A 16,337-nucleotide genomic window follows, 5' to 3' on the forward strand; every position below is an offset into this window, starting at 1 on the left:
TCACGGAGGCCGGAGGGAGCCGGTAAGTCCTCCTCAGGGGAGACAAGGCCTCGCCGCTCCTGCCGGCCCCCGCGGCAGGGCCCCGGGCCGGCGCGGAGGGAAGCCCGGCCAGGGCGGGCGGGGCCGGCCGGTAACGCCGCTCCTCCTCCCTCCGCTCCCGGAAGAGTCCGTCTGGAAAAGCCGCCGCCTCTCCAGCGGGCCTGGCGGCACCGGCCGCCTCCCCGGCTGCGCCTAGCCCGCCGCGGTTCCTCGCCGAGGGACGCCGGGGCCCGGCTGTGCGGGGGCGGCGTGACGGAGGAAGGCCGCGCCGGGTCCGGCCCGGCCCGGCCCGGCCCTCAGCGGCGGCGCCCGGCTGGCGGGGGAGGGAGAACCACGTTGCACCGCCGCGCCCTCCCCTTCCCGGCGGACGCCAGCGCCACGTCTCGGGCAGGAGCCGGGCGCCAGGCTGGGCGGCCCCAGGTCTGCGGGGGTCTCCCCGGGAAGGGTGGCGGTGGGGCGGCGTGAGGCGGCGGCGCCCGCCGGGGGATGGCTGGGGGCGGCCGGGCGCCGCTTGAGGCTGGGGGGGGGGGGGCGCGATCGCGGCTGCCGTCCCTCCCCGCGGCCTGCCGGGGTGCGGGGAGCTGACCGGCCCGGCCCGGCCCGGCTTGGTGGGCTGCGGCCCCGGGCCGCCGGGTGCCTCTGCCGGTGCCCCAGGGAGGTGTCCCCTGCCCGGGGACCCCTCGGGCGCGCCTGTCCGGGCGGCTCCCCAGTCTTTTTGCCCGCCTGCTTACCGGTGTTTTAAGCAAAACCGGTTGTTTTCCTACAGTTGTTTTCCCTGTGAGGTTACTGCTGGGTTCCTGTGGCGTGCGTACACCTCTGTGTGTGTGTGTGTGTCTGCCTGTGCTCAACACAGAGGTACAGTAGTGTCTTGAAGCCAAAATACTGTCACCTTTAATATGTGGAGATGCATTGCACAGGAGAAAGCTGTTCTTCGTGACCCTGATTATTAAAAGGTGTTTTATCACAAGGCTAACAAACCATCTAATGTTGGCTGGATTTTGCCGAGGTGTAAGCAGTCTAAACTGTACTTGCCTTTTGTCTGTAATTCCTCTGCGCCTTGTCATATAATATCTATTTGCTGTACAATGGCCGTTCTTCCAGAAGTTTTATGGTAAGCTTTATTATACAGAAAAGCTTTTTAAATCAATAGCAAATCACAGCGGAGGTATTAATCTCTGTTTGGTGGAGGTTTCTCTCTTAGAAATGTGCTCCAGGTTTCTGGCTTCTTCACAGCTCGCCTACGTAAGGGTCACCTACATAATTGTCTAGTCCTGTGTGTGTCCTGAGCTGTTAGCAGCTTCAGAAATGTTTTGGAGATGACTGGTGGTGTTGCTGGCTGACCAGGGCAGTTTGGTACAGTAGGAGTTGCACAAGTGCTATCAGGAGATATGAAAGGAATGTTGCTCAAAATGTTTGTGTTCCTGTAAAAATGCAAGTAAAATATCCCTGACTCAATGTTCTCCCCACAACCCCTGCTTGTTTTTTAACTGGGGATTTCTTATGTTTCTTTAGTAGATAGGAGCCATAGCACTTTGTAATCTGAATTCAGCTGTCAGTAACTATTTGAACAAAATTTAAATATTTGAAGTGACTATGTACAACAGCTTCTGTCAGATTGTATTAGTTGACTGGGTCTATACCCAGAGGTAAGATCTGAATGCCTGGAGAGTCATTTGCAAATTCTATAAACTGTGTTCGGAAATCCTCCTCTCAACTCGCCATAGGAGAAGACAGTGCTGAACTGCAAGTCCAGGCCACATTCTGACTGCCAACACGTGCTGTAATTAGTAGGTCAGACTCTGTACAGTGATACATACTGGTTGTTCTGCAGAAGTAAACAGTAGTGATGTAATTTAATTTAAAAAAAATTAAAGTAAATCTGAATTCCATACTGCGTTCTAACTAAAGTTATTAAAGTAGAGGCCAAAAAGGCATTTCCATTGAAAGGGACAGTGATCTTAAATCAGTTGTCTCACTGAATATTATCTTGTTGTGTCATTATGCTGGTGTATCAGTGCTACTAAAAAAAAAAAGTTGTAGTAAAAAAAGCTGTTAAATAGATCACGTAATCACAAAAGCTGGATACTTGGTTGTATTTCATTGTCTCTATTATTACCCCATGTCCTGGTACTGTGTGTTGAAGTTGGGCAGATGGGTAATCTGTGAGCACTACTTGCTTTTTAACTCATATTTTCAAAGCTGTGTAAGAAATGTTTGTAAATTTACTACATTTTGTTTCTAGAGGATGCAGCTCCTTGGTGATTACAACTTCGGCTGTGAGCTGTTTTCATGATCTCCTGGAATTATCAGCTGCCTGCTGCACACCAACAGCTGTAAAGCTCAGAACTGTGCTCCTGCGTAACATCTTGATGCTGTTGTTGCTGATGGAGAGAAACAGGACTTGGTAGTTCACTTGGTGGCAAATTATTTGGAGGAAACACTTTCCCAGGATCTGGATAATTTTTACCATGGACTCCTCGTCTGTCCAGCAGGACGTTCACTTGGAGAACAGAAGCAATAATGGGGGCCGTAACAGCTCTGAAGAACTTTTGGATTGTAAAGCCAAGTCAGATTTGCCAGTTACAACAGATGAAATTAACAGTAAGTTACTTCATACACACCAAATAATTTCCTAGTCTTACCCAGGCTTCTCTGCAGCTACCTATTTTGTTGTTCAGGTGATGCTGAAGGACTTTCTTCCTTGATTTCAGGAATTTCTTGTACAGCAGTTTTAAGCAAGCTTGCTGAAGGCTGTTGCTCTGTGTATGACAAAACTGTCTTTTGTTTTAAAACTTATTCTTTCAAAACAAAACCGAACTATTAAGTACTATTGGCTATCAGTTAAGTATGTGCTGCTCAGGGTGTTACTCTGTCTTCTGATACTGTTTCCAAGAGTATATACCTGAAATTCACTAGAACTAATAGTTCTGAAATGATTGTTGTGGAGTAAGCTCATGACTGGAGTACTTTATTCTGGCAAAAGAAACTTTCCAAATAAATTGATTAGGCAAAAATCAAAATGTACTCAAAAAGTCTCTCTAAACTTCCATTTATGGAAGAGACATGCAGGCATGTACTCCCCAAATTATCTCAAAATACCTTTTATATGTAGACAAGCTCTATAACAAAATAATTGTGCAGCTGTTTACAAGAAACTTAGGAGAGTGCTGATCTGAGTAGATTATAGAATCAAACTTACATTGGAAGGGACCTCTGTGGGTCATCTAGTCCAACCTCAAGCACAGAGCAGACCTAGCTTTGAAGATAGATCAGGTTGCTCAGGGCCTTGTCCTGTTGAATTCTGAAAATCTCCCGAGAGGAAGGTTCAATAACCTCCATACCCATTCCAGTATTTAACTGCTTTTGTTGTGAAAATCTTTTCCTTGTATTGAATTGAAATCTCCATGTTTCCACTACAGTTATCTAAGGACATGTTGGTATATAAGGATGTGGTGGTAAATGGGTGGAGGGGGTGTATATGTTGTGGCTGCATAAATACACAAAAGTGTGCAGGTTACTCATGTAAAAGGAGGTGATCATGTGGTGAAGTTGTTAGCCTTCTGCCCTCCTCGTACTGTAGATTTGCCATCTTGTCATGGGCAAGAAAGTGGAGGCCTGAGACTTTATTTACGTTTCTTGCACTGCCCATTAGCAGACTGGCAGAGTGTAGTTATATGATGATTCATTCATATTTTATGAAGTTGGAGATCACGCATTCCTGTCTTCTCCTGTGTTGGACATTGTGCAAACAATTGAATTGTGGCTTACAAATAGGTAGTGTGTCTTTCTACTGTTTTCAATCTAATTGCATTTCCTCCCCCACTGTTCCAAAAAGACCGCAGTTGTGTTGACACTACTGCAATTAAATTACTTTCGTTCAAGGCAGCATTTAAGTTCCGAGTGTCTCATGGTCTCAGGAAGTTGCCAGGAAACCATTCCTCCAGAATTTTGCTTCAGCATCTATTCTGTATATGTATACCACTCACAGCTGTGAAGATAAAAATGTAAATAAATTATAAACCTGATGCAGTAATAGCTGCAGTTTCTGAAAGATGGGCAGAAACAATATTGCTGAATGTGCAAGGTTTCCCCTTAGTTTTGGCTTCTTGTGGCTATTCTTAGCACTGACTTCTCTTTTAAATTTAGTTTTGACAATCTTTTAGTTTTAAAATGCCTTAAACTCTGACTTAGGTTGGTTAGTCATTAAAAAAGCAGTCCTGTCCTCTGTTCTCCTTTGCATCCTTGTTGCACCCATCCCTTCATTGTGCCTGCAAGTGTTTTTGTGACCACATGAGGAACTGATTCAGGCTAAAATGGCCTGAAAATGTTCTCTGTGTGACCAATAAGGTACTCAAAAGTGTTTTAATTCAAATCTTAGAGAGCTGACGGGTTTTGGCAACCTAGGGCTGAAAGCTTTTTATTTTTACCCACATTCAGTTTCCTCTGGTTCACTGTACCAAGCATCTGTGCTGGCTTAAGGGAAGATGCACTGCAGAGGTGGGAACAAATGGTTAGGGGTGGAAATTTATCTGTTCCTCTTTAAAATACTCTGAAGTGAAATTTGACTGCACTTAAAAGGAAGCCTTTTGCTTTCTTCAATAACAAAAGGGAAGACAATTAAAACCTCCTATCTTCCTACCTGTAACTTTTTCCCATATGGCTTATTTAATTTCAGGGTGCACTTTAATGTTCACCACATACATGAAGGATAATAGCTTTATTTTTGAATTGTTTTGCTTTCAGAAGTTTGTAGTGATTCATTATATTGGGGGGGAAAGTTTAATAGCAATATGTTAATGGGCTGATCTAAATCAATAATTAAAGTTTTATTGAATTGTCGTAATCAACTTCCTGGCTACAGGGTATTTCTGCATATGAATCTTAGAAACACTTAGTTTTGGGAGGAACTGTTTCTCGGTTCTGGTTGGTTTGATTTTTTTTCTTTCCTCCCACATCTTCTTTGAGCAGACTTTAAAAAAAACCCACAAACTGCTTATTCAAGTCTGTAGCTCTGAGAGGAGGAAAAAAATAGAAAGAGGAGACTTGTTTTTTCCACTTGCAAATACTTTGTGATCATAAATGTTAAGTATTTTTAAACATCTTTATGAAAAAATAATGAAATCTTACCTATTATTCCAGTGGGTTCCAATCACTCCAGTGATACAGGGTGTAGGAATGAACAGAGAGACAGTGGCTATTTCAGTACCTTGCTCATCTGAGATCTATAATAATGCCTTTAAAGTTAGATACATAGTTTTGGTGCAACAGCAGTTTCACAAATGTAAGTAGTCCCCAGCTGAGTGAAGTAGAAATGTGTGAGAAATCCAAAATACAAACCTGTGAAGTGTTGAACTGGTTTTGAAGATGCATTTTTCCTGATGGAAAAGAAAAATCCAATATTAGTAAGTGGGGATAAAGTTAGTATTAAAGTTGTTCTTGAATTGCTTTCTAATTGGTACATTTATTATTTTGATACATGTGAGTTTTGCTAACGTATGTTTGATGAAGACATCCTATTTGAAAAAAATTTAAACATGGTTTAAAATTGAGAAGCTCTATTTGGCCCAGGCTGGAAGTCAGGATGGTGGATGCTTTCTCCCCAGTGCCCAGCAGCATACTAAATAGCTGAATCATTCAGCACAGGCCCGCAGTTGCTGAGTCTTATTTGTAGCAGGTTGCCACTCGGTGTGACACAGATCACATTACTTAGACTTGGTGTTTCATGCTTCTAAACCTAACAAGATTTAAAAACCCGTGTGAGGTTTTAAAGATAATTTATGATCACTTTTGAGGTCCTGCTTGAAGGCAACGTAGTAAAGCAAATGAAAGGTACTTGTTCTGGTCTTTTTAAATGAAGAATTGAAAGTCCTTTATAAAATTCCTCCTGCCAGTTACTGTCATTAGCAATTTCCATATTCTTACAGTCTAAAGGCAGTAGTGGTAGCATGGTGTTTGGGTGGAGGTGTGACGATAAATGGGGTGGCTTAAAGTGTAGCTCAGTGAAACTTTCTTTTCCAGCTACCAGTATTAACATCAACGAAGTGCCAAATGAAGAGGGAAGTCTGGAGATAAACAGCAAAGTGGATGCCTGCCAGAATGGGCCAGAGTCGCTCTTCCCCGACTCTCCTGTGTCTTTTGACCCTACCAGCAGTGTGCAGGGTCAAGAGTCGTCCCCAGGTGTGACTGGTTTCCATGACAGCCTAAGGAAGTCTCAGGGAACTAGAGCTGAGGGCATAGTTCTTAGAAAAGAAGCTTTGCAGTCTCTCAAACTAAGTCTTCCCATGCAAGAAACTGAATTGTGTAAGCATCTGTTTACGGTGGCGCCCCTGCTTTCTCTTGCTGCATAAAGCTTTTTACTCTGAGCCTGGCTCTAGAATCCTATAACATCATTTAAGCTTGGACTAAACTTTGGTTTTGCAGTAAGCTTTTACTTTGATCTACAATTCATTTTCTTTCAGTAAACTACCCCCTGCTGCAGCTAAGGCACGTGCCTTAGCTTTTAAAAATTGTTCTTGCGCTGGAGGGGAATTGTGCTTTCTGGGGCTGCAGCTATTCTAATCTTCTTGATAATTGTGAGTAACAGGTGACATTAAAAAAAAAAAAAGACAGAACAGCAGAACTAGGTGATTTTAAGCTAAGTAATAAAGGGGGGAGAGAAGGGGGAAGCCTTTATAGTAAGGTGCCTAATGCTGCAGGAGTTCTCTGAAATAATGTTTTTAAAAAGCCTTACTACAGGAAAGATTAAATGGGAGTTAACAAAAAGTAAGAAAATTTATCTAGGGAACATCTTTCTCTGACCTGTAGGGAATGAGTGGACTACCTAGGTCATGCTTAGCTTTAGAATTCCAGTACTGTCAGAAGCGCAGGACAGGTGAGATTAAATGACAGCAATAGTTTTGTTTGTGCTGTATAATCTCTTGTCACGTATATGTGGAGGAACTACAGCATCTGCATACTGAGCGATGGAAATACACAGGCTTTATCAATGCTTACACAAGGATATATTAAAAGAGGGTATTCTGAGGTGCATGCAAATGGGCTTTCCTTGCATTCCTTGCTTAAGCATGAAGCATGTTGCTGATGGTAGAAGGGGCTTTTTTTCTTTTGCATCAGATTTGCCTGTGTTGGAGTTTTCTGTTTGACTGTAAAGATACCTTTCACTTACAGGCTCAGTAGAGTCTTCACTCCCATTGGAGAAAGAAGAACAAATAAGACTTCAAGCAAGAAGGCGCCTAGAAGAACAGCTCAAACAATACAGAGTGAAGAGACATCAAGAAAGAGTGAGTACTACACAACAGACCTTCTAGATTCAGTGTGTTGTTGAGAAGCTTAAAAACTTTATCCTTTCTGTGCTCTAAATTACTGTTTTCTCTGCTTTAAAAGTTCATTAGTTTTCTCAAATCTGAGAAAGCATTTTTTTTCTTCTGGACATGCAACATTTGGTTCTCTGTTACCTCATCAGTAACATACTGTTTTGTGCTTCTTAAGTGGCGGGGGGAAAGCAAACACAAATTTTCCTATATTTTTAAGTTAGCTTTTGGAGTCTACCTTGAACATTTTCAAAATGCGTGTACTGAGCCTTGATAGGGCTGATTGCTGATGTAATTTACCTTGTTTATGAAATGATGTATACACTTAAATATTAACGTAAAAGTGTAGAGCTTTACGTATTAAGTTCTACAGCAAAACAAGTCTTTGATGCTAGTTCAAATGTAACATGCTGGAATTTATTGTTGACTCTTTGCTTCTTTTAGTCAAATCAGTCTACATCCAAAAACAGGCCCTCCAGCACCCTAGATCCTGAGCTGATGTTAAATCCAGAAATCTTGCCAAGAGCTAGCACTGTAGCAATGACAAAAGAATACTCCTTTTTGCGGACCAGTGTCCCCAGGGGGCCAAAACTGGGTAGCTTGGGACTTCCAGCATCCTCAAAAGAGAGAAGAAGTTCAAAATCTAAGCCCAGTAAGATCCGGTCCTTGGCTGACTACAGAACTGAAGACTCTGGCTCTAGAGACACTACTAGGAATTTTGTGGCTACTGATTTATCTGGTGGGACTCTGAAGCAAAGCAGAAGTGGTCCAACATCAGTTGTTTCTGAGATAAGTCTACCCTCTGACACGGATGATCGAATAGAGAATTCCTCCTTGGCAGGTGATAGTGTTTCAGAGATTGATGGGAGTGAAGTGGGAATGAGGCTGGATGGAAACGAGAGTGACAGCTCTACCTACAGCAGTGTGTCAGGAAAAGGACTGTATAACAGTTTACAGAATGCAGAAGGCAAACAGGGTATTCCGTATACAATAAATGGTCAGAAGATACATCCTGATGCAATGGGGCAGTTTCCTTCCATCAGTGAGGTGCTACAGGCTGCAGCAGTGGAGCATCAAGCCCAAGAGCAAGAAGTTAATGGGGAAGTACGGAGTAGGAGAGACAGTATTTCTAGCAGGTAAGAAAGATCACTGTACGGTGAGGCCATTATTGGCCATTATACTTTCTTGGAATAGGCAGCCTATTTCTCTTCTACTAACTTTGAATCCAGTTTTAACTTACATTCATTGTCATCAAATCTGTTGTTAACTTACAGATTCTAAAAGAAACTGAAAGGTCACTTCACTTGAGTACCTATTTACTAAGTATATCTTTAGAGAAAGATATTTTTGCCACTGACTGTGTCTTACGTACTGCTAGCAGTTGCTTCTACCTGTATTTACTTGCGAAGCAGGCACTCATTCGCTGAATCACTGGTGTGGCATTTGTCTTTAAAGTCTAAAAGTATAGACTTAGCTGACTCAGTGATATTTATTATCATCCTCTTCCTGATCCACACATGTAGCTTTCAGACCTCAAATAGTTATGAAATGCCAAGAGTCTTGTCCTAGATACTCTTATCCTCTTCAGTCCTTTAGAATGAGATTTACTTAGTCTCACGGTATTAAACTGTGAGTCAGCAAGCAAGTGGATGACTGGTGAAGCCCTTAACAATGCAGTTGTGTGTTTTATCAGTTGTTTGCAGATGCCTGTTGTATACGTGCTAATTTTGAAATTACCTTTTTTTTTTCTTCTTCTTCATTGGAATAAAGTGTAATGCCCTGAGATGTTAAGGTAAAACCAGCTGTCTACAATTATTCCAGCTTAGACTGAATTCTTACAGTAACAAGAGAGAGATCTTTCTCTCTAGACTCTTTGGCTGTACATCAGGGAAGGGGAGCGCAAGGAATCCTTTAGACCAGATACCTGTTCTTCCTTCTTTTGTAGCAGCTGTTGGTATTTCTCAGGCACTTTCACATTAAAGCATACAACTGGGGACAATAGTTGTGGAGGTTTTGTGCTCCCATTATGTCCATTTGTCTGCTTATAATGGGATATGCAGATACAGAATACAATGAAATCAACCATTACACTTCTGTAAAATAACAAATATATGGGGGCCACACCAGATTCTAGTTGCTGCAAATATAGGAGACTAACGTATAAAACCTTAGGATGAATATAATGTCTTTATCTCTTTAGATGGTAATGAAGGCTGTTTCACTGTGTTCTGGACCCATCATAAAGCCAGAAAAAACGTCCTAAATTCGAGGTCACACATGAAGTCTGAGTACCTCTTAATTTCAGCTTCACTTTTCTTCTACTAGATGAGTGTTGTATTCTAACCCTTTAACTGTGTATATGCTGTCTCTGTCCCCAGTGTTTCTATGGAAAGCTCTATCGCAGGAACTCATGACGAAATGTTGCAGGTTCTGAAGGAGAAGATGAGACTTGAAGGGCAACTAGAAGCACTCTCACTAGAAGCTAATCAGGTAGAAATGAATTTGAATTTCTGTATTTAGCAAATTATATTAATATGTTAATTAATTTTCAAGAGCCTCCTACTCATTACTTGTGGGAATTGTGTTTTGTAAAAACATTGTTGAATAAGGTACTTTACAAGGATGCTGTGGTGGGTTGATGCTGGCTGGATGCCAAGTGCCCACCAAAGCTGCTCCATCACCCCCCACTTGAGCTGGACAGGGGAGAGAAAATATAGCGAAAGGCTTGTGTGTCAAGATGAGTACAGGGAGAGATCACTCACTGATTACCGTCATGGGCAAAACAGAGTGCACTTGGGGAAAATTAATTTAATTTATTACCAATCAAATCAGAATAAGATAATGAGAAAATAAAACCAAATCTTAAAACGCTTTCCCCCCACCCCTCCCTTCTTCCCGGGCTTAACTTTACTCCCAAATTCTCTACCTCCTCCCCCTGAGTTGCGCAGGGGGACGGGGAATGGGGGTTGGGGTCAGTTCATCACACGTCTCTGCCGCTCCTTCCTCCTCAGGAGCAGGACTCCTCGCACTCTTCCCCTCCTCCAGCGTGGGGTCCCTGCCATGGGAGACAGTCCTCCATGAACTTCTCCAACGTGGGTCCTTCCCATGGGCTACAGTTCTTCATGAATTGCTCCAGTGTGGGTCCCTTCCACAGGCTGCAGTCCTTCAGGCACAGACTGCTCCAGCGTGGGTCCCCCGTGGAGTCACAAGTCCTGCCAGAAAACCTGCTCCAGTGTGGGCTCCTCTTTCCACGGGGCCACAGGTCCTGCCAGGAGCCTGCTCCAGCACAGGCTTCCCATGGGGTCACAGCCTCCTTCAGGCACCCACCTGCTCCAGCGTGGGGTCCTCCCCGGGCTGCAGGTGGAGATCTGCTCCACCATGGACCTCCATGGGCTGCAGGGGGACAGCCTGCCTCACCATGGTCTTCCCCACGGGCTGCAGGGGAATCTCTGCTCCGGCGCCTGGAGCATCTCCTCCCCCTCCTTCTTCACTGACCTTGGCATCTGCAGGGTTGTTTCTCACATATTCTCACTTCTCTTTCTACTGTTGTTCTTCCGCAGGTTTGTTGTTGTTTGGTGGGTTTTTTTTTAAATATGTTCTCCTAGAGGCACTACCACTGTCGCTGATGGGCTCGGCCTTGGCCAGTGGCAGGTCCACCTTTGAGCTAGCTGGCACTGGCTTTCTTGGACATAGGGGAAGTTTCTAGCAGCTTCTCTCAGAAGCCACTCCTGTAGCCTCTCTGCTACCAAAACGTTGCCATGCAAACCTAATACAGATGCTTAAGACGATACATATAAAGTTAGCAAAGTCTTCAAAGGCTTTAAAAAAAAAAAAAATTGTTTTCTTTTTTGAAAGTGAGATGATAAATGCAGAGTAATGCTAGTAGTGTCTATATAGCTGAATTTTCTCTTTATATTGATAAGACATATAATAGAAAGCATTCCTCCTTAAAGTATGGAAACGTGTTCTATTAAAAATCCTGATATGGTTACTGACATATAATGCTATACGTCTTGTCTGTGCTTTCCTCTGTATTTTCTTTGACTATTTGAAATACCTGCTAGGTGAGATGTCACTTTAAAAAAGAATTTTTTACAAGCCACTGGTCTTTGCTTTAGCAAAGGCATTTTGCTGGGCATCTTCTTTACTCAGCCATTAATGTATTTTCTCTTAAGACTTCTGTATTTTGATTTTCTGGATGCATTCAGGCTCTCAAAGAGAAGACTGAGCTGCAAGCCCAACTTGCAGCTTTGAACATGACGCTTCAGGCGCAGATGGAGCACAGCCAAAACAGCCAGCAGAAGCAGGAATCTTTGAGCTCAGAAGTGGCCACATTAAAGCAGTCTTGCTGGGACCTGGAACGAGCAATGGCTGACCTGCAAAATACCTTGGAAGCAAAGAATGCTAGTTTGGCTTCTTCAAATAATGATTTGCAGTTAGCAGAGGAGCAGTACCAAAGACTCCTGCTGAAGGTTGAAGATATGCAAAAGAATGTTCTCACCAGAGACAGCACAGGTGGGATGATGTAAATGTCAATCTTTAAAATTCGTTATTCCATAAATCATTTTGTTTCAACGTAATTCTGAAGTCCAGGAAGAAGAAGGATTTTTAATTCGTGTTTAATTTATGTCAAACTAATAAAATGGTCTGAATTTTAAGATTATTGTTTTTTATTTTGTGTCACAGAAGTGCCACAATTCGCAAACTGCCACTGTCAGCTTGGAGACGGAGACATAAATATTTAGTCTAGTAACTGTTTGACAGTGAACTAATGGTTTTTAGAAAATTGTACAAATATTGGTTTCTGATGATGACTCTACATGTCAGGGCACCTGCTTTGTGATTTTTAATTTGTTCATATTTTCTATCTCTAAGGAACTATGAATGCTTATAGAAGTGATTCATTTATTTTAATTTTATTCTGCTTATGACCTGTTACTTTGGATTCTAGCACTTCCCCTCGCTTTTGCAGGAAAAGCCAGTTTTTATGTAATTAGGCATATATGTTTTTGTTCATGAAGAAAGAAGAAAAAAAAGAAAAAGCTATGAATATAGCAATAATCCTTGAAAATGTGTGCATAAAAATAGAACAATGGAGTGCGCTAGTCTAAGTTCTTTATTTTTCTTTTTCTAGTTCATGATCTGCGACAGCAGTTGGCTTCCTTACAGAACCAACTTCAGAAGGTGCAGTTGGAACGGACCACACTGACCAATAAGCTAAAGGCGTCCGAAACAGAAATCTCATCACTCCAAAATGTGCGGCAGTGGTACCAGCAGCAGCTTGTCCTAGCACAGGAGGCCCGTGTCAGGCTGCAGAGTGAGATGGCCAATATACAGGTATTATGATTTAATTCCATATGGGAGGACTGAGAATCTGTTCTTTTTTTAATGTTAGTTTTATCCAGAGGACATCGTTTATGAGCTCAGATGAGGGAGCCTGTCTCATTTATATATTTTTCATGTGGAGAGTAAGGGGGAATGGTTTTCATCATGAGGCGTTAGTTCATGTTAATGCTGGGCCATAAATTTAAACCAAAGCACCTGCCTTCTGTGGATGAAGATCTGCAGTGCCATGAAAGTAGTAGCTGAGATAAGGCACAGATAGATTCAATGTGATTGGTTTTTTTTCTGAAATGCTTAAATTTGTTGGCCAAATTTTGACTGTATTAATCTGTGGTTTCCCCCTCCCTCCTACTTTAGGCTGGGCAAATGACTCAAGCAGGTATGTTGGAACATCTCAAACTAGAGAATGTGGCACTGTCTCAGCAGCTGACTGAAACCCAGCACAGATCCATTAAAGAAAAGGAACGTATTGCAGCACAGCTGCAAAATATTGAGGTACGGTTGTAGGTGGCCTTCATGAATTACCTTCTGCCTAGGTTGTGTATTTATTTAGGTTTTGCAAACTCAAGGCTATTTCAGCAAAGTAACAGTGAATTGTTATGAATTGATTCAAATGGTGCATTATAAAAACAGTAAATATTTCAGACCAAATAAATTTGCATGACATTACAAACAGTAAGAAGGAGCAAGGCCATATGTTTCCCATTCCAAGGAGGTACTTGCATTTTCAGCGCTGGTATTTGTTGCTAGCTGAATTTTAAACGTGGATGTACATGTTCTCCTTTGCCCATTCATGAACTTTTTCAAGGGAAAACTTAATTGGAAATTAAACTAAATCAGTAAAGTGCTTCTTAAGTGTGTGAAATTGCTCAGGTTTGTCCTTCCTGCCCTCCAGTAAGAAAAGATGGGTAAAATCTCAAGTGCAGTATGCTCACTTTAAAAGCACTTAGAACCTTAAATCCCATTGAATTTCAGTGACATTCCTGCTTCTAAGTCTCAAATGGCAGTAAAGCAGCAGGTTAGTGGAAGCACCGCATCTCCGGTGTTACTAATAGTGGTTGTGTAAATGACAGGAATTGCTATTTCACAGAGTAGCTACAGCATCCAAGGAATCTCTTTTGTTTCAGAATTTTTCCAGTCAGCTGAATTTTATTAAAGATTCTTTTTCTTTACGTCTTGTTTCATCAATTTAGAAAGGACATGGTGTTGTTTAAGAGGAATTCAGATTGTCACAAGTATACAAGACATTCACTGTTATTCTAAAGTGTCTTAAGTATATGAATGGGTGACTTCAGTAGAGACATACAGGTGTGTAAGGCAGACATCAGAATTATTTTTGCTTGTGTCTTTTCTCTAGAAATTTTCTCTAACTTATATTTTTCTCTTCCTCCTTTTTCTTTTTTTTAAATTTTATTTTTCACCCCACCCCTCCTCCTTGTCCATGGACATTGTGAAAGTTGATTCCTTGCTTTTTCTGTGCAGGCTGACATGTTAGATCAAGAAGCTGCCTTCATGCAGATCCAGGAGGCTAAAACCATGGTGGAAGAAGACTTGCAGAGAAAACTAGAGGAGTTTGAGGATGAGAAAGAACAGCTTCAGAAAATGGCTGATTCTGCAGCAACATTGGAGCAAGAATTGGAACAGGTAGACTGTTGTTAGGTAACTTCCCAAGGGTTTCAAGGGAAATACTTATTTGGCTGAAAAGGCAATAGTAAATAGATACTGAGCGCTAAACTTTTTTTAAAACCTGAAAGGTAGCTGCAAAAATTAAGTCCATATCAATATCACTCTGTCCCAGGTGAAAAGGCTCCCTCTTTTTCAACCATCTCAGTAACAGTAATTTTTTGAAATTTAAGAACTACTGTCTTGTAGATGTTGGGGTTTTCTTTTTTAGTGAATTCATTATGTGATCATGCCAAGTGTAGATAAGGAGCATAGATCCATGTTCTAAGTTGGTAGGCAGTCAGGATATCATTATATACACTACAGTGTAATAAATCTGCACTTTGCTATAGTGTGCTTTAACCTTGTAATATTACAAAGGGCTAGAATGAGATGAAGTATGTGATAGCTCAGTATTATATTCCGTGTAACTATATGGCATGATCATTAATAACACTGAATTTACCTGGTATATGTACTGTGGACGCATTTTTCAAATAAAAATTTAGAACACTGTGAATCTTACTTAAGAATGTTTTAGGTTTGCCATTCTGGTCGTTGCTTAGCCTGTAAGATTACAGATGCTGCAGAAGGCAATCAGTGCAATTAATAGAGCAAACAGAAGTGGCCTAGAAAAGTGAAAAAATAGTTTCACCTTCTCCTACCTTCTCCTAGAAGCTAAAATATTAGTTAAAATATTTTTGTAGTGCATTTGCAAAGATAACATTCATTTTGTATGAATTTAATCTCAAAATACTTCTTGTCAGGTCAAGTTGACTTTGCATCAGCGAGATCTGCAGCTTGAATCTTTACAGCAAGAACACCTAGATATAATGAAGCAATTCACTTTGACCCAAGAGACATTGCACACCAAAGAGCAGTGCCTGGATGACCTGCAAACACAGTATGATGAACTGAAGGCCAGATTAGAAGAGTTCCAAAGTGACACCACTGCTAAAGATGACATGATCCAGTATTTGCAGAATGAGAAGATTGTCTTGGAAGTAGCTCTGCAGGCAGCAAAAGCAAGCAAAGAGCAACTTGATGAAGGAGCGGTGCGCCTTGGAGAAGATACAGAAGTAGCATCAGAAATCTTGGAACAACTGAGGCAAGAAATGGCAGTCAAGTCAAGCCAGGTAATAAATACCTAGAAGTATCTTATAAAAAATAGCTGTTGCAGGGAAGTATTGCCACATATGGCACAACAGAGCCAATTACATAAGAGGAGATTGGTACATGTGAGTTTGTATACATGTGTAGTTGTGAGATTCAGCTAGTGGGAATATTTTAATCAATTCTCTCATTTTTCCCTGTTGTTAGACTATCTGACACTTTACATCCTGTTACATCATTGGTGAGCTTACAGTTTACTATCCCTTGGTCTCTATATGCGTTTATTCATTCGTGTGGTATGGGAAGGGAAGCTGAGGTTAATTGATCTTGTTCTGTTGGTTTCCAAGAGCCACTACCTTTTTAAATCTGTCAGTTTTAAAACGCAATAATTTTGAGTACAGATCACAGTTTTGGACGTAATTTTTTAGCATGCTGCTTTTCTGTGGCACTGTGGGACAAACATCTTCCTTAAGCAGTAGTTTGGTATGTTTAATTGTGCCTTTTCTCTTGAAACAATATACCAGGCTTTGCTTTTGCATAGCGCTCTATACCAGCTGAGGCTTTTTTCTAGTCACTGAACTGTTTTACAAGCCCAAGCCCAATGCATATCCTCATATCCTTATTCTTTTTGTGGCTGCTTTAAATTATGGTGACTCTTCCTTTCACACCTTAGTTTTATAGTCATCTATGCTCTGTATCTTTTCAAGCATCCAAGCTTCATAGCAAGAGCTTTCATATTGAACCCTGGTAATGATGAGTTCCTGGTTATCTTTAGAGATTTCTTTTGAAGATAATGGGACTTGATAGTATTACCAATAGAAGTATTGAAGAGCTATGGAAGTATATTTAAGAGAGATTTTTTTTTTTTTT

The 16,337-nt window shown here is 41.6% G+C and overlaps 1 protein-coding gene across 3 annotated transcripts in view; it reads left to right on the plus strand.

Annotated features, from left to right (window-relative positions):
• The first annotated feature begins 301 nt into the window (after window positions 1-301).
• GOLGA3 (golgin A3) overlaps window positions 302-16,337 on the plus strand; it is a 31,211-nt gene continuing 15,175 nt past the window's right edge. The window contains exons 1-11 of one of the 3 annotated variants that reach the window (XM_049805561.1): window positions 302-459; window positions 2,282-2,640; window positions 6,058-6,339; window positions 7,207-7,319; window positions 7,794-8,485; window positions 9,728-9,839; window positions 11,558-11,864; window positions 12,484-12,686; window positions 13,050-13,187; window positions 14,175-14,336; window positions 15,122-15,490. In XM_049805561.1, coding sequence (XP_049661518.1) covers window positions 2,508-2,640; window positions 6,058-6,339; window positions 7,207-7,319; window positions 7,794-8,485; window positions 9,728-9,839; window positions 11,558-11,864; window positions 12,484-12,686; window positions 13,050-13,187; window positions 14,175-14,336; window positions 15,122-15,490 — 2,511 coding nt within the window. In that variant the 5' untranslated portion in view covers window positions 302-459; window positions 2,282-2,507. The remainder of the gene's footprint in view (window positions 460-2,281; window positions 2,641-6,057; window positions 6,340-7,206; window positions 7,320-7,793; window positions 8,486-9,727; window positions 9,840-11,557; window positions 11,865-12,483; window positions 12,687-13,049; window positions 13,188-14,174; window positions 14,337-15,121; window positions 15,491-16,337) is intronic. The other 2 variants (XM_049805563.1, XM_049805564.1) reach the window with 2 other exon arrangements.

This window comes from Accipiter gentilis, chromosome 7 (genome assembly GCF_929443795.1).
Source record: "Accipiter gentilis chromosome 7, bAccGen1.1, whole genome shotgun sequence".
Taxonomy (NCBI): domain Eukaryota; kingdom Metazoa; phylum Chordata; class Aves; order Accipitriformes; family Accipitridae; genus Astur; species Astur gentilis.